At 40.6% G+C, this 21,267-nt stretch overlaps 2 protein-coding genes and 1 non-coding gene across 3 annotated transcripts in view; 1 reads left to right on the top strand and 2 right to left on the bottom strand.

The window, feature by feature from the left end:
• The first annotated feature begins 2,096 nt into the window (after positions 1–2,096).
• Trnav-cac lies at positions 2,097–2,169 on the top strand. Its single transcript has one exon. It is a non-coding gene; the product is annotated as a tRNA-Val (tRNA).
• Positions 2,170–7,509: 5,340 nt separating this feature from the next.
• On the bottom strand, positions 7,510–16,265 carry LOC123513925. Its single transcript, XM_045271422.1, has 9 exons — positions 15,808–16,265; positions 13,902–13,995; positions 13,223–13,337; positions 12,122–12,289; positions 11,435–11,509; positions 10,274–10,496; positions 9,642–9,847; positions 8,640–8,812; positions 7,510–8,000 (listed from the first exon to the last, which is right to left on the bottom strand). Exons 2-9 carry the CDS (start codon positions 13,962–13,964, stop codon positions 7,734–7,736), a joined length of 1,290 nt encoding a protein of 429 aa, XP_045127357.1. The 5' UTR covers positions 13,965–13,995; positions 15,808–16,265; the 3' UTR covers positions 7,510–7,733.
• Positions 16,266–17,335: 1,070 nt separating this feature from the next.
• The window catches only part of LOC123513926 (zinc finger protein GLIS2-like), a 37,074-nt gene continuing 33,142 nt past the window's right edge, over positions 17,336–21,267 (bottom strand). Inside the window, 3 exon segments of the mRNA XM_045271423.1 lie at positions 17,336–19,530; positions 19,532–19,943; positions 21,133–21,251. Of these exon segments, the coding sequence (XP_045127358.1) occupies positions 19,275–19,530; positions 19,532–19,943; positions 21,133–21,251 (787 nt within the window). The 3' untranslated portion in view covers positions 17,336–19,274.

The following is a 21,267-nucleotide window of genomic DNA, read 5'->3' as shown; positions in this document are numbered from 1 at the left end:
CTGTTGAATGTAGTCGGATGAGATGCAACACGGAAGTGTCTCATAATATATTCTTTGGCTTCACAAGGTCATGTTTATGCTCTTCTCAACGAGCCAGAAAGCCGAAGTCCAAGTTGAATATCCCCAACCTTTGTTCACCACTCTACTGAATTCCCTTCCCTTCTTCCTGGCTCGGTTGCTGCTTACTATTCGCTACTTACTTTACCGAGCCTCAACATGATTCCTTAAAACACAAAAGCCAAGGAGCGTCCCAACCAGCTCCTTCCGACCAACCTCCGACAGACCGCCATGAAAATTAAATGAGGGTTGCCAACTGAGGGCCCCGGGCAGTGGTGGTGCGCCGGTTGTTGTAGCGGGGCAGGGTACGTGTGGTAAGCAAGGAGACGCGGCTCTAACGGGGTCTTGGTAAAAAGAGAGAGAGAGAGAGTAAAATAAAGTAGATGGAGATAAATTAAAGGAGAGAAGGAAGGCATGGAGGAGGAGGGGAAGGAGAAGGAGAGAGAGGAAGAGCAGGGAGAAAAAGAAAAAAACATTATTATATGTATTATATGTTAGAAATACGTTATGGCAGGAAAGAGTAAATAAATAAATATGATAGAAAGTTGCCACCAACTGTAGAATTAAGAGGTGAAATATGGAAAACAATAAGGAAGGGAAAAAATGCAGAAAGAATGATCAGAGAAACGAAAGAGATAACTAATTAGCTTGTATGTAAATAATATGATAGAGTTACAGTCTCTCTCTCTCTCTCTCTCTCTCTCTCTCTCTCTCTCTCTCTCTCTCTCTCTCTCTCTCTCATATTAGAGAATCATGCACACTCGGAAATAGTAATTCTTAATAAAGGCTTCACTGTTATCCTGCCTAAACCCCATGTTTTCCTACCCTACCTCTAAAATAATTTACTCCAATTCTCCTCCATTTCCTTTGTTCCCCTTCCATTTACTGTCCTCTCTTATTTGTTATTTTTTTTCTCTCTCTCTCTTCCTCTCTAGTTTCATTTGGTTTTCGCTGTAGTTTGTCCCATGCTCCTCTTCCTCATTTTCTTTCATGGTTTTTTCTCTCTCTCTCTCTCTCTCTCTCTCTCTCTCTTCATTTGTCTTTCTCATTTTCCCCCTTTCCGCTTCATTTATATCGCCTTGCCTAGTCATTCATTTATCTTCTTGTTTAATTTGCATTCATCAATTAATTTCCCGCTCTTTACTCAATCTCTTTTGAAACCTTTGCTCCATCTTTATCTCATCTCGTTTCCTTTCTCTGCTTCCCTTTCCTCCACAATTTGTTTCTCCAGTCACCGCGTTGGACTCTCTCTCTCTCTCTCTCTCTCTCTCTCTCTCTCTCTCTCTCTCTCTCTCTCTCTCTCTCTCTCTCTCATCTGCATATACTTTTAATTCCAAGTTTTCTAAATTTGGTGTATATTATTCTAACATTAACTTTCCCCCAGCTTGTTTGTTTGTTCGTGTGTGTGTGTGTGTGTGTGTGTGTGTGTGTGTGTGTGTGTGTGTGTGTGTGTGTGTGTGTGTGGGTTTGTCTGTGTGTGTGTTCATATTTACTTCCTTTCCTTTCCCCTTTCTCTATGATCTAATGTTGGTTGCTTAATATCGTCGTATGTTATTGAAAAATTAAAATTAATAAGTCATTATCTCTCTCTCTCTCTCTCTCTCTCTCTCTCTCTCTCTCTCTCTCTCTCTCTCTCTCTCTCTCTCTCTCTCTCTCTCACACACACACACACACACACACACACACACACACACACACACACACACACACACACACACACACACACACACACACACACACACACACACACACACACACACACACACACACACCGCAAGTGGTAGTTTAATGGTTAAACATCAACTATGTAGTTTCTTATCAATGCCATACATACACACACACACACACACACACACACACACACACACACACTCTCTCTCTCTCTCTCTCTCTCTCTCTCTCTCTCTCTCTCTCTCTCTCTCTCTCTCTCTCTCTCTTTGTAATAGGCCTATTCACTCGCAATACACTTTTTCCAGGTTAGCAATGCCACACTGGGCAGCCCAAACACATCACCGCACACACACACACACACACACACACGCCCGGTAGCTCAGTGGTTAGAGCGCTGGCTTCACAAGCCAGAGAACCGGGGTTCGATTCCCCGCCGGGTGGAGATATTTGGGTGTGTCTCCTTTCACGTGTAGCCCCTGTTCACCTAGCAGTGAGCAGGTACGGGATGTAAATCGAGGAGTTGTGACCTTGTTGTCCCGGTGTGTGGTGTGTGCCTGGTCTCAGGCCTATCCGAAGATCGGAAATAATGAGCTCTGAGCTCGTTCCGTAGGGTAACGTCTGGCTGTCTCGTCAGAGACTGCAGCAGATCAAACAGTGAAACACACACACACACACACACTTTTTTACACACATTGCGTAGTGTAGTAGTTAGCACGCTCAACTCACAATCGAGAGTTCCGGGTTCGAGTCCCGGAGGCGGCGAAGCAAATGGGCAAGCCTCTTAATGTGTGGCCCCTGTTCACCTAGTAGTAAATAGGTACGGGATGTAACTCGAGGTGTTGTGGCCTCGCTTTCCCGGTGTGTGGAGTGTAATGTGGTCTCAGTCCTACCCGAAGATCGGTCTGTGAGCTCTGAGCTCGCTCCTTAATGAGAAAGACTGGCTGGGTGACCAGCAGACGACCGAGGTGAATTACACACACACACACACACACACACACACACACACACACACACACACACACACACACACACACACACACACACACACGCACGGTAGCTCAGTAGAGCGCTGGCTTCACAAGCCAGAGGACCGTGGCTCGATTCCCCGGCCGGGTGGAGATATTTGGGTGTGTCTCCTTTCACGTGTAGCCCCTGTTCACCTAGCAGTGAGTAGGTACGGGATGTAAATAGAGGAGTTGTGACCTTGTTGTCCAGGTGTGTGTTGTGTGCCTGGTCTCAGGCCTATCCGAAGATCGGAAATAATGAGCTCTGAGCTCGTTCCGTAGGGTAACAGTGAAACACACACACACACAGACACACACCACGTAGTGTTGTGGTTAGCACGCTTGGCCCGGGTTCGAGTCCCTGGCGCGGCGAGGTAAATGGGCAAGCCTCTTAATGTGTAGTTCCTGTTCACCTAGCAGCAAGTAATTACGGGATGTAACTCGAGGGGTTGTGGCCTCGCTTTTCCGGTGTGTGTAGTGTGTTGATCGGTGTTTGAGCTCTGAACTAGCTCCGTAATGGGGAAGGCTGACTAGGTGACCAGCAGACGACCGTGGTGAATTACACACACACACACACACACACACACACACACACACACACACACACACACACACACACACACATCATTTATGCTCTTGATAGTAATAACAATAATGATGCTGTTACAACAACAACTGTTACTACTACTGCCTGGCTGGCTCAATCTCTTTATTAAAGTTGTTCAATTCATTTATCCCTGTGAGATCCGTTTATATTAGTATAAGCAACTTTAAATTTTTTACCTTTCCCCTCTTTTCCTCCTCTGCTCTTTCTTTTCTTTCCTTGATGTACCATTTCCTAAGTCTCATGTTCCAAACTTTCAGAAAAAAACTTTTTTTCTCGGTCTCTGTACGCTTCTAATTTTTTTTCTTTCACTTCATTTCTCATTTCTTTCAATCTTTTTTTTTTCTTTCAAATTCATGTGTAGTGCCGTGGATAATAATATTAAGTTTTTAGTTTTTAAGGTCATAACGTAGCGACACGTGGTGCAGACAGACGCGTCCCGTGGGCCAGCTCAGGAATGAAAGATATTAAATTTCCTTGCTTTGTAGTCAGAAGTTTAACGATTTTTTCACTCCAGTAAGTAGAGGGAGAACTTAACTGTACAAAAAAAGTGTTTTCCAGTAATGTAATTTCCTTAGTACTGGCAATCAAAATCACTTTTAGTCACCCTACACCAATCCTGGTGTGGCGACTGACAAATGCTTGGGAGGTAGAGCTAGGAAGCAAAGCCCACTAGAGGGCCTTGAGCGTAAGAGGAATCACTGGAGCGCTTTCCCACAGTTGCCTCCTGTTCTTCATCTGAGCAGGTCAATACCTCCTCCGGTCTTGTAAAATTTAAAGTAACTTATATATGAAATAGTGCTTATAGTCATATAATTTGATTACTTATACAGTTGTCTCCCGTTCTTCATCCGAGTAGATAGAGACTGCTACTCTCTCTCCAAATGTGGTACACGGGTGTGTATGTTTGATAGGATATTCGTTTGTAGGAATAGAGGAAAGCGAAATTATTATTTGGCGGCAGTATAGGATGAAATGAAGGGGGGGTGGGGATCGTCACTCATCATGGTACGTCCTTTCCCCGCCCCCTTTTCTTCTCATGGTGTAACTAGGCCCCAAAGTTGAATGTGTTTGTTCGAGGAAGTGGCACCATGTGGTACACTTCTCTCCATTCATAGTACATTGCAGCCGCAAAGACGAGTAAATGTTTTTTTGTTTCTTTCCGTGAGCTACGAAGCCGCTTGTGTCGCCGCCGCTCAATTGCGAGGCTGTGAAATTAATGATGTCGTGTAATTTCGTTTTTCTGCATTGTATTTTGTAATGAGTGAGTGTATCCTCTCTCCGGTGAGCTGGACTGTAAACGAACGAAAAGTGATTGCGGGGAGAGAAAAATAATTTAATGTTATTCTATTTATTTGTTGTAAAATGTGTGAATTTGTTCAGTGGTAATTTTTTTTTTCTAGATTTATAACCCAGTGCCTTCATCATGGCTACTGCTACCAATTGTCAAAATAAATTTAAAAGTCCTTCATAATCTTTCCTTTATTTATTGTAAGTTGAATGAATTAATTATTTTTTTCCCGCATTACACATGTCTCTTTTTATCCATACACTTTTGTATGCATCTAAATGTGCTAACTTCCTTGCTCTTACTAGTAGTTCTTCCACTTGTGATCTCAGTTTTATTTTCATAGGTCTTGCATGTCCATCACTGTATTTTCCCATCCTATACACTTCTTCTATTTCACTTTCAAGATTTTGTTCTTCATCCTGAACCGTATTTATTATGTCTTTTGCTAACTCTTTCTCTTCTTTTTTCCCTTACATACTAAATTGGATTCTTCTTTTCTTTTAAATCCCATACTACTACACATTTCTTGTCAACTGTGTCTTTGAATAGGTCTTCCTTCTCCTTAATGACCTGTATTACTGTGTCTTTTGTCCTGTCTTGTACTTGCTTTTTCACTATTTCATTAACACTCATTTTCTGGTTCTCACTTTCCTTTTCAATTCATCCTTCAGTTTTTTCCTGTATTTCCTCTTTCACCTTTTTGTTGTTGTCCTGCACCTTCTGGTTCATTTCTTGAATAATGTCCTCGTAATTGTTACATTTTTCTTTAATTTTCTTGTTTCATTTTCTTGTTTGAGACAATCCATTTTTTTTTTTTTTTTTTTTATTTCGACATTATTCGATTTCACACTCTCAAAACACTTGAGTTTATCCTTTAAGTCAGCGTTTTCTTTCTCCAGATTCTTCATCCTCTCAGGTAACCTAGACATCACATCTTTCCTTATAAAGAATACAACCTTTTCTAATGTTGCCACCTTCATATTATACCTTCTTTCATCCCTCTCTCTAAAACCTGAGAAGGCTCCAGTTTCATTTGATCAGATATCTCAAACCTTGTGGTGTCTCGCAATGTCCCTCCTTGTTAACGTCTGTTTATCGCCACCGCTATCCATGGACCTTTCTCTACTTCCCGTTGCCATTTTCCATTTGTTTCACTGTTGTTCCTTCACTTTTAGAGACGGGACACCTGCATCGATATCTCCCCTCCCAAAGTATACATGCAACCAGGATGGTCAGAAGTCTTCCTGACTCCAATTCTGGGGTTGGTAACGTCTCAGCACGAACGTGTAATTCACCACGGTCGTCTGCTGGTCACCCAGCCAGTCTTCCCCATTACGGAGCGAGCTCAGAGCTCATAGACCGATATTCGGGTAGGACTGTGACCACAACAGATACTCCACACACCGGGAAAGCGAGGCCACAACTCCTCGAGTTACATCCCGTTCCTATTTACTGCTAGGTGAACAGGGACTGCACATTAAGAGGCTTGCCCATTTGCCTCGCCGCTTTCCGGGACTCGAACCCGGATCCTCTCGACTGTGAGTCGAGCGTGCTAACCACTACACTACGCAGTGTGTGTGTGTGTGTGTGAAATACTTTCTTGAATCTCCAAATTGAGAGAGAGAGAGAGAGAGAGAGAGAGAGAGAGAGAAGATTCATCAACAAATCTCCATTCAGAATTTTCTACGTAATTGAGTTGGTGTAAAATTTGTTGGTCTGTCATGTTTTTTGTATTCATTAAGTGTCAAATGTTGTGCTCCATTGCCCAGCATTGGATTGGCGTGTGTAATTTATTTTAAGCTGAAACTCACATTCAGTGTTATTATGCGTGGATTGCCACATACTCTTTCCATGCACTGACCTCCTGTAGCTTTTACTATGATCTTTTGTTCTTTATGGCTGTAACTACTTTGATGGTGAGAAAAAATATAGAAGTGGCATTTTCCTTTTTTTTCCAAATTATCATGCTTTTTCCTAGTTTTCTTCCCATAGCTAAATAAATCAGAATTACTATCAATATTATTGTTATTATTACAATAATAATAATAATAACAATGATAATAATAATTATTATTGTTATTATTAATATTGTTATTATTATTATTAATATTATTATTATTATTATTATTATTATTATTATTATTATTATTATTATTATTATTATTATTATTATTATTATTATTATTATTATTATTATTATTATTATTATTATTATTATTATTATTATTATTATTATTATTATTATTATTATTATTATTATTATTATTATTATTATTATTATTATTATTATTATTATTATTATTATTATTATTATCATTATCATTATTATTATTATTATTGTTATGGTTATTGTTGTTTGTAATACAAGATTTCTTTGCTGTAGAATCTAGCCCAAAGCAGACACATATAGAACACTTTTGCTTGCAGACACTACATACATAATGAAGTAATGATGGGGAGGGTTGAGAGAGAAGGACAAAATTTAATACTACCAACAAATTGTACTGATCATTTCTGTCTGGTCTGGTGTTTTTTCTTTGGGGTGAATAAATAGTGTAGGTGATACAATTAAGGTTCTCCACTTACTTGTTTCTGACTGTGCTTCATCACTGCGCACAAATCTGTTCTCTAATAGTTCCCTTCCCTTCCATCAACTATTTCACCACTATTACATCCCTCTCCTTGAAGCTCCTCTGAGTGTCTATCTGTAGTGACAACCATTACAATCTAAGCTTAGCATTATCAATAATTTTCCTCCTACCAGAAGCCTTACAAATTGACCAGCTTCACTAAATATTTTCTTTGCACGTATAACTTGATGAATTGGACTGATATATCTAGGAATGTGTTAAAAACTGTGCAAGGGAAATAAAAAGAAAATAGAAGGTTTCAATATCTAAAACTTTATAAAATTCCATAAATTGTTGGATAGATACAACACAAAACATCTTTCGACCCATTTTTAAAGAAAGGTGTTATGTATATTTATTTGATATACATATTAAAGAAGTGTTGCACATTGTCTTAACAGTGTGTTGTATGTATAAGGAATCTCACTAGACTTTCTTTGATACTGGTGTGTGATATAAACACAAACTGGGAGACATCACTTTGTTTTCTTCTTCCTTAGGGTTGTCTTGTGATAGTACAGTGTGCGAGAACTGCGAGCCAGCAGGTTATAGAACACTACGGCTGCCAGTGTGCACACCAGAGTGATGACTGATATGTACTCTGCCCGGTTAGGAAAGGGCGTGCCACAGATGGTGTACCACTCCTTGCCGTCACTCACCGGCTTCCCTCCTGGCAGGCAGTGGAAATCAAAGTAGCCCTCGTCATAGTCACTAGTGCAGAGGTAGGTCCTCCTTTCCAGCACCTGGAGATAAATGGTTGTAGTGATACGACTGAGACAGTGAAAGACGGTACTAGAGTGATTTTATGCATGTAGAGTACTAGATCTCTTACTTTGACTAAATGATTAGCTAGAAATGAGATGTAGCTATATGGTATGTGAGAGAACCTCTTATCATGAGTGTTCAAGCTGCATTTTCATTTAAACATAGAGCTACAGTTGTTTTCCACTCATCCCTATCATTTTGACCAGCTATTCCTCCAGACATCTATCTTGTATCTAACACTACATCTTGTTAATTTAATTCTTCCCTTTAGCCTTAGACTCTTATGTCATGTCCAATTATTCTTTTGTCACCAATAATTCTTTTTCTATCCTTATGATATGATTATTCATATCATTCATCCATCAAAGCATTTCCTACTTTACTCTGCCAATGAAACCTATTACATATTTTTTTACTTTATCAACAAGAAACAAATATAATTAGAAAATTAAAGCACATAATATGTGGTATGCAGTTCAGTACAATTTTGTTAAGGTTTACTACTGATAAATACCTGCAGCCTGTTGGTTCAAATGTTAAAAAAAGAAAGTGACAAAAAAAGGCAGAACAACATCAAGCATTGCTATTGAATGAGTCATGCCAGAACAAGAACTCACCCCTCCTATGGCAGTGTACACCTTGGTCTTCTCATCACAAGGGCCAGTGCGCTCGTGAAGACCAATGGAGACCTCACTCTCAGGGGAGCCGAAGAGTGCCATGCCATAGTACAGGCCGTAGTGGAGCACCATGTTAAATACCACTAGCACCACGGACCAGTGCAGACGCTCAGCTGTGAGTGCAGGAGAGAACAGTTAGACATGTGCTGATATCTGTGTAATGACTGACACTCCCATAAATGTAAGAACACAACAACAATTAGAGAAAAATGATAAATCATCAAAACAAATCTAATCAATAGAGAAAGAAAACACAAAAGAATGATAATTAGGGTCATAGATCGAGAGGATCTAAATTTAGATAATCAAACTCAGAGAACTTGGAAATCTTATAAAGATTATAGACATCTTTTTGTTTTCTCATTGTCACATTTAATTTTACTCTTCAAATTATGTCCTAAAAATTATGGAAATCAATACATCTCGTAAGCTAAGGTGAAAGGCAGAGTAACTGAAGAACCTTGATAGTGAATCCTGTATAGGTGAGAGTAAAAAAGAACAATAACCCTTCAACAAAGATGGAAGAAATCAGAAAAACCACCTCACCCACAACTAAGTGAGCAGCTTGCCTTTGCGTCATTGCAATGAATACCAACAGATCACCAGTCAGCCTTGAAGGATGACTCAGTAATGCAGTAAAGTCACATTGTGATTCATTCAGCCAAGTAATAAATACATAACCCAGTGATTAAGAAGGCAAAAAGTGATTGAACATTAAAAATAGACAATTTAAAAGCATTACCTTGGCTTTGGGAAGTTAATGAAAATAAGTTAAATTAATATTGAGTGCCATCAGAAAAAAAATAGTATAATAGATAATAATAAAAATGTGAAGATACTGGATGATAAACTGACACACATTGACAAAGAAAATTAATTACACATTAGAAGTAAAACAGAATAACAAAATAAAATGCAGCAGAGAAAAGACAGGACTGCTACCTTTGTGCCTGCGTGCTGAAAGTCCTGGAGCACGGTCAGCTGTCCACACAATCAAGAAGTAGACAACCAGGATAGTGATGACACAGTTTTCAGTGTGGATGCCGAGAGAGTCATGGAGGGGGTGGTAAAGGAAGAGGAACTGCAGCACTCCCCCAGGCATGCCACACAGGCCAGCTAGTGCAGCACAGAGCACCTCCTTGCCAGGGCTGAAACACAAAAGCTAATGTTAGAGCAGGATATTCATCAGCCTTAATGTGTGCTTTGTTGATTTCTTAATGAGTAATACTAAATGAAAACATACCTAATTGTCTTTACTGACTTAACTTTACAGAATTAATGAGTGAATAAAAGTAGTGTTTACCAATCATCTTGCAATAAAAATGAGTTTTGCAACTCTGGAAGACTTCAAAATATTGCACATTTGAAAAAAAAAATTTATGGATGGAAAAGAATACATTTTGCAATTTCTACCCAATTTAAAGATTGAATGTAATTGTATAAGTAGCAGATATAAAAGAGAGGTTAGTAATGAAGGAAAGATGTTCCAAAAAGCCGTCAAATGGTTAGTAACCATTATCAGACCAGCAGAAGTGGCTACACCTTGCTTGGCACCGTGCCATCTTCAGGAATACCTTGAGACATATTCCTTGTCATCATTGCCAGTAATCTTGCGGCGCCAGAAGTGGAGAGCAAAGTTGAAGGCCGTGCCAAATGTGAGGTGGAAGTAGTAGGAGTTCCAAGGCACCCAGTAATGTCGGTCATAGATGTTGGGGTCAGTGTCATGCCAAGTCCAGTGCACAAACTTGACTGCCATGATGTCATATGGTATGTCAATAAGCACCTCCACTAGTCCAGCTGAGGGAAAGAGATGAGCTTATGTCTCTCTTTAATGTTCCATTACATGTGGGATGATTAAGATGATATGTTGATTAAGGAGCAGTGTGACAAGTGGAAAAGCTAAGCTTGAATGTAAAGTATGGATAATTAGTAAGGAAATCAGTAGTTCAGTTTTGAGGTGTCTTGTTGAAATTGAAAAGGTTATTAATGAACTGTTGATAAGACTTTGAGTCACATTCCACCACATAAGACTTGGGAAGAAGTGAATGCTTCCCTGACATGAGTAGTGACAGCTGAGCATCTATTCTGCACATATTCCATGCATATTCTATAGGAAGACAAGTTGATCAAACAAGATCATCCGTGAATTATATTAGCATAAAGAAAGATGTAGATAACCACATTAAGATTTCTATAAAAAAATGAAAGAGCAGACGTGGACAGGAACATTCCTATATAATGCTTACCTCTTTACCAAGATTGTAATGGAAAATGGAATATTGAAAATATAGTTATGTGAATACACATTCAAAACATTTTATTTGAACTTATGAATATGGAATTGTCTCCTATATATAGCAAGTAACATATGAACAAAATTTCTTGGTTGTTTTCAGAAAAGTACTAAAATTAATTATTTCTATGTTAATTCCATGCAGTGCTAGAGGGTGATGAATGAGGTCAAGTAGCATTGAAGACTATATACATTTGGTCTTACTTCCATATGTCTTTATAAAGAGCTATATTGTAAATGAAGAGTTGTAAAAAGAACTAGGGTAAAGGTGGCATTTCAAAGGGAGACATACAGTACAGCATTTAAAAAAAAGTTGAAGCTTTTGACATGGAAGTAAATTGTGATCTTAAATTCTTAAATATAAGGAACATATCTCTAGATGCTGCAAGTCAATAGGCAACAACATAACATTCTGTAAGGCTTGAGGTAGTAGCCAACACACCTGCCATTGGCTCAGCCCAGCGAGGCAGCTTGGCATGGGCCACCATGTAGGCTGCGTTGTACATGAAGGATGGATCTGGTGGGGGAATAGCTCTTAAAGAAAGAAAGATGTACACAAACTCATAGACTAGTCATCATAATTACTGATTTATATGTGAATAAGATATGTTGCTGGATTCCATGCATTTCAAATATAAGTACTGTACATGATTTGTTTAAAATGTTATTTGATAATGCAAGATCCATTTAAGACAGAGTAAAGCACTTCAATAATGATCACTAAATATCTGGATGCAGAACTCATTCTATGAGTTCAACACATCACCATCATCATTACTGCCATCATCAGTTGTTCTTGATGCACTGCACAATAAGGGCCAATACAGTACATGCTTAGTCAATACTTAAGTAGTTTTTGATAGATTTTTCATTAAGACTGGGCAATTTAAGACACTAGATGAGACATACTGTATTATTAAACATTCCACTTTTTGAAAAACCTTTCCTGTAGAACATTGCAGCATTGGTTCAGAATCTTATTGGGTGATTAGCCCATGGAATTGTAAGTAGAAGAGATGAGGTTTACTTAACAGTCCAATGATGATATTTGAGACCTTCAGCAGAACAGTGAAACTCACAGAACTTTTGGAGTAAGAAAAGGCAGTGATATCAGAGCAGAGTCACTTACAGATGAGAGGGATGTGGAATGGCAAGCGTCGACCCAGCATTATAACTGTAGTTTGAGAGTGCCAGTAGTTGTCAATGTCTGGCATCCAGAAGGACACCATCTCTGTGGTGAGGCCATGCAGGTAGCAGCCCAGCCACATGTACTTCCAGCGGCCACCCACAATGAAGGCTGCAGGGAAAGGGAGCATGTTGATCATGGCCATTCAGAAAACTGAGAATAAATGCAGAGATGCTAATGTATTTGTGAATAATAAGAAACCAAAGCAAGTGATAATAGCAAGTCAAGAAGCTAAAAGTAAATATGCTGCTGATATATATGGTAGTTCTGAATGGTAAAAGGATAGAACAAGTGATACATTGAGGCAGGGTGTCTATGGAGGTAGAGATGAGTCAGTGTAAATGATCTACACTGGGAAAAACCTGTAGGTTTTGGGATCCCTGAATAGACACCTATCTTTGGAAGCAGGAATGAAAGGTATTAGCAATTATTTCTCCATGGAAAGCTGAATGCAGGATAGAAATATTAAAGTATTGCAAATGTAAATGCTTTACAATGATTTCTAGTGCAAGATCGTTTAATGAGGAGAATGGTGAGGTCTTAAGATATGAGGAAATCAGTGTAGCTTGCTAGATAGAGCTGACCAGGGAGTGCTAGTGATATGGTCATAATATAAACTTATAATTATGAGAAAATGGAATGTAGAGGGTTAATTGGCCTATATAATATACTTCCTGGAAACTGAGAGAATTATGAAATATATTTTGTACACATACTGTAAAGGTCCTGAGCAGATGACAGTGCAATGTGAAGACCAAAAAAATAATAGAGATAAAGTCATGTAGGCACTGAATCACAACCTCTGAACTAGTGCATACTTTTACTTCATTCAACCTTTACTCCTTTCCCCATATACTGTCAACTCTTTGCATTACAAACAGAATTCTAAGTGTTAAGAAAGCAAATGACTTTGGTGATGAAAATTTTGATAGCATGATTTGAATAGCAGGGTGAAGATAAAATATGTACTAATACGTATCAGACAATATAAAAGTGATGAAATGGTTATTGATGGTGATACGGTAAAGATGGGAGCTGAGTCACCATGGATGAGGGAGATGAAGGCAATGATGACGAAGGACCACTCAGAGAGGAAGTAGGTGGGCTGGGCTTTAAATATTTCGCTTGGGGAGTTCACATGGAAGAGCCAGTCTAGTCTCTGTGGGGAAAAGTAATTGTGTGAATACATCCATTGACAATATGTATAATTAGTTTGGCAAGTAATCGTCCTCAAATATAAATAACTGACTATCTTTGCTAAGCTCCAAAGGTAAATTTTCTGAAGAAACAATACTGGTATGGAAAATGGCATGCTTATTCAATGCACTTCATGATCACTCTCTCAATGCTTCTTTAATCTCAATAGGTGACATTCCATTCCTTTTTGTAGATCACCCACATCTTTGACAAAGTACTCTCAAAAAGAATATGTGGTTAGTTTCATCTTTGCTAAACTACACAAGTATTTCTTAAAACTGTAGTAGAAAAAAGTAAATTTTAAAAAGTTGTATGTATTTGATAATGGAAAAGATTGACTAGCAGTGAAAGGTTAGTTCTAAATATATTATAACTGGAAAAATTTACTTGCAAATAGATGATAATGAGAAAGATTGACAAACAGTGAAAAGTTAATTCCAAATAACAACCTCTCATCAGTTCTCCTCCTGATCTATTCCTCTTTATTCTTGTAATTATAAGGTAGAACCTGATGCAGACCACTCACATCTTTGAAGGTATAGTTTTCAATCTCCACCCCAAAGCCCTCCAGGTCCTGTGGGAAGGGCATGGTGGTAGGTCTAGCTGCTGACTCACTACTCCTGTGCAGGCAAAGAGGTATCAGAGCAGTGTTGTGTGTGTGTGTGTGTGTGTGTGTGTGTGTGTGTGTGTGTGTGTGTGTGTGTGTGTGTGTGTGTATGTGTATTTCACTGTTTGATCTGCTGCAGTCTCTGACGAGACAGCCAGACGTTACCCTACGGAACGAGCTCAGAGCTCATTATTTCCGATCTTCGGATAGGCCTGAGACCAGGAACACACCGGGACAACAAGGTCACAACTCCTCGATTTACATCCTGTACCTACTCACTGCTAGGTGAACAGGGGCTATACGTGAAAGGAGACACACCCAAATATCTCCACCCGGCCGGGGAATCGAACCCTGGTCCTCTGGCTTGTGAAGCCACCGCTCTAACCACTGAGCTACCAGGCGTGTGTGTGTGTGTGTGTGTGTGTGTGTGTGTGTGTGACTAATAATTCAGTACTGTTATATAGTGGAGGGATTTCTAAGATTCAAACAAGTACAAAACTTGTGAAAGAATGTGAAATGTGATTGAATTGGCATATGCATTCCTGTTGATTGTGGGAAGTGGTGACCTGACATGCATCCCTTTGAGAGGTCAGGAGCCATATCAACAAACACTGAAAACTAAATGTTACTCTCAATGTAAAGATTCCTTTGAAGAAATTGCACTAGAAGTGTTCTCAAAATGTGTCAGAGATAAAAGTACCTCAAAGGACCATTTACATGAGTTTAGAGTGAAGTTTGTCTCATCAATAAATAATAAACATAGTAGGTACAGTATATGTGCTGACAACAGTATGAGGAATAATCATATAGTCTACTTATGCACAATATCTTTAAAATTACAAGCCTCCACCAGCCCATCCCATTCTCTGTCTTGTCACACCAATAATAGTAATAATAATAATAATAATAATAATAATAATAATAATAATAATAATAATAATAATAATAATAACAATAATAATAATGACAATATGTAAACAGAAAAAGAAACAGTAACAATAATGATAGTAAATAATATTGATGAATAATAGTAATAGTAATAATAATAATAATAATAATAATAATAATAATAATAATAATAATAATAATAATAATAATAATAATAATAATAATAATAATAATAATAATAATAATAATAATAATAATAATAATAATAATAATAATAATAATAATAATAATAATAATAATAATAATAATGATAATAATAATAATTATACTACTACTACTACTACTACTACTACTACTACTACTACTAGAAATACGACTACTACTACTACTACTACTAATACTAATACTGATAATAATAACTATTTACACAGGAAAAGAAAACTAATAATAATAATGATAATAATAATTGTGATAAACAATAATAATTATGATAATAATGGTCCTAATAATAATAATAATAATAATAATAATAATAATAATAATAATAATAATAATAATAATGAGTGTTGTTAAGTAATTTACTATGTGAGATAGAAAACAGTTAGTGCTAGTTATTTTTATTATTATTATTATTATCATTATTATTATTACCACTACCACCACCACCACCACTACTACTACTACTACTACTACTACTACCACCACCGACTACATCATTAACGGTCATAACACACTATCTATACTCATCTTCAATCACCATCTCGGAAGTTCAACCACACACCAACTTCAAGACACCAAAAAAATGTAGACCTATTCCTAATTTATCGTTACCGCTACATCATAATCTTTCGTTACCTCACAATTACTGTAATCCAAAACTTTATATTCGAGACAAGTAAATATTAACATGGAACTGCAAATATCATTAAGACTTTACCGGGAGCTGACTTTCCTATCTCCTAGCTGGCGTGGTAGGAGAAAGAGGGAACGGCGTGTGGCAGTTTCTAACCCCTTCCTGAGAGAGGCTGAGGGCGCTGCTCTGAGTGTGACCAGCTGGTCCTGGGACGTTTATCTCAGCTGCCGGTACGTGGAAACCTTATGGTACGGTACTGTAACTACAAGCGGGGAGCTCATACGATTTCAGTGAGGCAGCACGTTAGTCAAGTTCTCTGTGCTATTCGTAAGCTTCGAGCTTATGTTGATTTAAATTTTTTTATTTTTTTTATATTTTTATTTGTGCATGTTATGAATCGTACGTCTGGTGAAGAGATGGTAAAATGTGTGGCGAGGAATATCTACCTGTGTTTCAACTTGCTGTAGTGTGGCCGTTTCCGATATCGAGATTATTGACCGTAGCGACAAGTAAGGGAGACCTTGACTGTTCTGGGGAGATAGCACAAGATAACGATCTCAGACAGTGTTGTTAGGTAAAAAAGAGATAAGTAAAATACTGAGAGAGAGAGAGAGAGAGAGAGAGAGAGAGAGAGAGAGAGAGAGAGAGAGAGAGAGAGAGATGAGACCTTAAATCCTACCACACAAGTCAACAAGTCAGCTTTTTATATTAAATAATCTTGACCTGAAATTGACTAACAATGTTAGGACGATTAAAAGCGAACACGCACACACACAGTTTCTCTCTCTCTCTCTCTCTCTCTGGAAAAAACCGCTATGCATACCTCCGAGACTTCTATCTCCTATCTGTGCCAGTCATCGTCTTCGCCAGTGATTACCTTGGCCTTGGTTCAATTCATGTGAATGGAGGGAGGGTTCAAGGTTCAGGCGACACGAGGGGGTTCTTGTTGTTGTTGTATCACATGTTTACCAATATGCTTTTTTACTAATTCTCTACCCAGCTCGTACTAGTAAATGTATATATACAAACTGTTTCCGTCATTTCAAACATTTTCACGTACGTACAGTTCTTAGTTCACAACCTCATCCGTCGGTAGATGAGCTCTTTCTGCTTTACCATTTGTTCAAATCAAGCCAGTTTCTTGGATCGGTTGAGTTGTGTGGTATTCATCAAATGAGAACATGGAAGGGGAATCTCAGAATATTACTAAAGGATCTAGTTAATACTGTATGCTCGTGTGTATTGCGTTTTTGGTATCTATAGTCTGTAAACGATTAACGATAGACTTCTTTTTTATGTAGTGAAATGTTATATGAGGAAAGGAAGACTGTATATTCTCACTCAAGAAACACGATATAGTTCTATAACACGCGTGTAGATCGAGATGATGGTGTGTATGAGGGAGGGAAGGTGGTTTTGCAACTAGGAAAAGAAAGACGAGGATTGGCGAGAGAGGAACTGTCGGGAAAAGGCCAGTGTTTGTAGGGAAAGGGTGGAATAACAATCACTATCTACATTTATTTTTTCGTGATGAATACGTTTTCTTGTGTGTTTATTGTCACGCCTCATATAGGTTTCCGAAAAATGTGGAGTGGAGGGAAAAACAGCCACATATCAAGATGAAGTTTATTGAAAGCAGTATAAAAGTTCTAATGACTAGACCACCGGGAGCTTGACTGGGGAGATGACAGCACACACACACACACACACACACACACACACACACACACACACACACACACACACACACACACACACACACACACACACACACACACACACACACACACAACCAGTTCCCCACCAGCCAGTCACCGGCCCCCGCCACACTATACTGGTACAGACTCTATAAACATTATATATATTGCAGAGTAATAAAAGAACGCGATAAATATAGGCGCCAACCATCTCAAATACCCATTACGAGGCATCAAGAGGCGCCTCCCTGCTGCCTCGCCTGCGTGTTACCTCTTCTGATGAGGTGGCAAAGGCCGCAGTGTTTAGCTAAGTGTAGGGTTAATCGGCCACCGGGAAATTAAGGACACAATAATAAGCATCTATTTTCATCGTCTAAAACCTGAAATATGATGAAGTCTCAGGTACTGCGTTAACAGAAAATGGATGTGTGAAGATGGGAAGTTTAAAGGGATAACTATATAGTAAGGTTGGGAGGTGTTACTGCTGCTCAGGAGTATAGTATTAATGCTATGGAGTTTGATATATGCAACAGCAGCAGCAACATGAACACCCAAGTGGTGGGTGGCTATAATACTGTTGAGAGGACCACCAGGGCAGCTGCGCCTTCGAGTCTTGCCGATTTTAATCCTTTCTTGTTACTAATCAAATATTTATTTAGATATTATATTTTACACTAGGAGAATGGAAGACTTCGTATTTGAAAGTTTAAGCGTATGTCGTCAAATTTAGTCCAAGACTGAGGCGCAGCGCGACCGCCCATCTCACCGTCGGGGAGCGGCGTGGGCCTCATGGCGGCTTCCTACGGCGTGCAGTGTATTGTCCATATCACTAATCAGTTTGATATTGCTCTGTCTGTGTCAGTTGCCTGTGTCTCAGTCAGGAAGTGGTATATACAGATCAAACATTGGCCAAGGACTGCTTGTTATGTCAATTTGTTGTAATTAGCTCCCTCCTTCATTGAAGGAAGAAACTAAAATATTTGCTTATCATTAAAAGATCTTTGATCTTTATGGTAGAGATGTTATTATATTAATGCAACTTAAATTCATGAAGGTACAGTTTGTTAAGACTGACACACTAGAATCTTATAAGGGCGCGTTTGGCCTCGCCGCCTGCCTGGCGCAGACACACTGCCCGCCACACCACTCGCCACCCCGGCGGGATAAACAGATCACTTTAGTGCTGCTTCCACACGCCAGGAATGGCTGAGGTGTAGCGAGGGAAGACATTCCATATCACATTGATTTTATTTCCCTAAAATTAATTTGGAAGATTATTGAAGTCACTATTTACAGATCTGTGCCTGATCACGGCGGGGAGGAAGCCTACGAACAAACAGACGGGTGAACAGACACATGCTGTGTAAGACATGTATGGGCACGCCTCGAGATGTTGAAGAATAGGCAGAAGATATTGACAATACACATTGGGCAAGGTTAAGAGGTAGACAGACGGGTGTTCCTTAGCCACACAACTCCACGACGCAACGCTTAAAATTGGAAAATAAAGAAAGAAAGAAGAAAAAAAAAAATAGAGAGAGTGCAAAATATATCACAAGCGTTTACTGTGATTCCATGTTGAGGTGCTGCGGGGAGGCTGTGTGGGGCTGGCCGACTCCTGTTATCACAGACAGCGGACTAAGGCACTCCGGAGGCGCTGAGAATGCGACAGGATGGAAGATTGAGAAGTTGTTCCTCGCTGGGTTCCCGATTGCCTGAGGCTTCACTCCTTGGGCACGGGACGAGGGACGTATAAGGCACGAAGGGGAGCTATAATTTCAGCCCTAAGTCATATTTGGCACCTGGCTGTCTCCCTGGCACTAATGGCCGGCACTGATGGTAAATGCCGCAGCGTTACTGGTGCTTGGAGCGGGATGACGGGAGGGACAGGTCCAACGGGGACGGACACATGGAGAGGTCCAGGGCGGCGGAGGAATCCATCCTCACCTCCTCTTCGTCATCGTCGTCTTCCTCTTCCTCCTCTACCATATTAGAATGTGAATGGAAGCCCCCACCCAGCCCAGCCAGTCCCGCCCCGCCCTGCAGCAGTAGACCTGCCTGGTACTGCTGCAGTGCTACCGTCCACGCCGTCACGGGTGCCCATGAAGAGTCCTGCAGCTCCCATGCCCACGCCCACACCCGCACCCGAGTGTGTTCCTGGGAAGAGAGTGGACGGGAGAAATGAGGGCGAAGGTGTGGAGGGCACTGGGGAGGGCACCAGCGGCGACCCGGAAGAAGATGGTGAGGGCGAGAGATCCAGCCTGGCTGAGGCCGTCATGGAGGGGTCCAGCAGGTCTGAGGACGAAGAGGAAGACACGCCCTGGTCTTCTGGGCGGCGGTAGTGGCCGTAGATCTTGACGTGTTTGCGGAGGGAGGAGGGGTCAGTGTAGCGCTTGCCGCAGCCCGGGTGGCGACACTCGTAGGGCTTGTCGACGAAGTGAGTACGTGTGTGTTTGAAGCGGTCCGAGGAGTTGGAGTACGCCTTGCCGCAGCCGGGCACTGTGCACACGTAGGGCTTCTCACCTGCGGGGAGAGGTGACAGGTGAGACGGCGAGCACCGGCGAGGGAGACTAAGGTTTCCCCGAGTAGCGGAGGGACATCACGTCTGCCACTGCAGCCTGACTCACATGCTATGGTCTCTCTCTCTCTCTCTCTCTCTCTCTCTCTCTCTCTCTCTCTCTCTCTCTCTCTCTCTCTCTCTCTCTCTCTCTCTCTCTCTCTCTCTCTCTCTCTCTCTCTCTCTCTCTCTCTCTCTCTCTCTCTCTCACACACACACACACACACACACTACCTCACACTATCTAAAATTTTCTCCGCCACCCACTTTACTGCCCCATCTATGTCTACCAGCATCTCATTCCTTCTTCTGCTCGTCCCTCTCTCATTTTCCCCTTCCCTCCCTTCTTCTTCCTGCCCGCTTACCCTCCTCACCATCACCCGCGCCCTCCATCTATCCCTCCGTCCGCCAAGGCTCGTCCAGGTGCCATAATTAAGCGTGTGTTTCCCCTGGGGCCGCGGGTACAGCAGTGAGGTGCCCGGTAACCCGCCCTTATAAGGCCTCTTAATTATGCCTCCACAGTGCTGGCGGCGACACGCTACTCAGACGGTGGTAGTCCCCCTTCTCTCTCTCTCTCTCTCTCTCTCTCTCTCTCTCTCTCTCTCTCTCTCTCTCTCTCTCTCTCTCTCTCTCTCTCTCTCTCTCTCTCTCTCTCTCTCTCTCTCTCTCTCTCTCTCTCTCTCTCTCTCTCTCTCTCTCTCTCTCTCTCTCTCTCTCTCTCTCTCTCTCTCTCTCTCTCGTTTGTATGTTCTTACATGTTATGCTTCAGAATCAGTGTCAGTCAATTAGTCAGTCATTCAGGCACTGTGTCTGTCTGTCTGTCTGTCTGTCTGTCTGTCTGTCTGTCTGTCTGTCTGTCTGTCTGTCTGTCTGTCTGTCTGTCTGTCTGTCTGTCTGTCTGTCTGTCTGTCTGTCTGTCTGTCTGTCTGTCTGTCTGTCTGTCTGTCTGTCTGTCTGTCTGTCTCTCTCTCTCTCTCTCTCTCTCTCTCTCTCTCTCTCTCTCTCTCTCTCTCTCTCTCTCTCTCTCTCTCTCTCTCTCTCTCTCTCTCTCTCTCTCTCTCTCTCTCTCTCTCTCTCTCTAGTATCAGACAATAAACCTTCACTAATCATCAACAAAAGAGAACAAGAACATGCATAGGTGTTTGCGTTCCTCACCTGTGTGCGTCCTGGCGTGAATCCTAAGGTTCTCCTGTCTACTGAACCGCTTCTCACACTGACTGCAGACATATGGCCGCTCGTTGGTGTGTGTGCGGATGTGTATGAGCATCTTGTACCTGTGGGGGAAGAGAA

This window comes from Portunus trituberculatus, chromosome 37 (assembly GCF_017591435.1).
Source record: "Portunus trituberculatus isolate SZX2019 chromosome 37, ASM1759143v1, whole genome shotgun sequence".
NCBI classification, from domain to species: Eukaryota; Metazoa; Arthropoda; class Malacostraca; order Decapoda; family Portunidae; genus Portunus; species Portunus trituberculatus.
This window is presented reverse-complemented; position numbering and strand designations above follow the sequence as displayed.

Bases quoted from the DNA above. Each gene is read 5' to 3' on its own strand.
- LOC123513925 (XM_045271422.1), bottom strand. From the start codon at position 13,964: ATGCCCTTCCCACAGGACCTGGAGGGCTTTGGGGTGGAGATTGAAAAC. The intron at 13,338-13,901 runs GTGAGTGGTCTG...TTTTCCCCACAG, and splicing joins AAAACTATACCTTCAAAGAT to AGACTAGACTGGCTCTTCCA. The intron at 8,813-9,641 runs GTAGCAGTCCTG...CTGCACTCACAG, and splicing joins TTCAGCACGCAGGCACAAAG to CTGAGCGTCTGCACTGGTCC.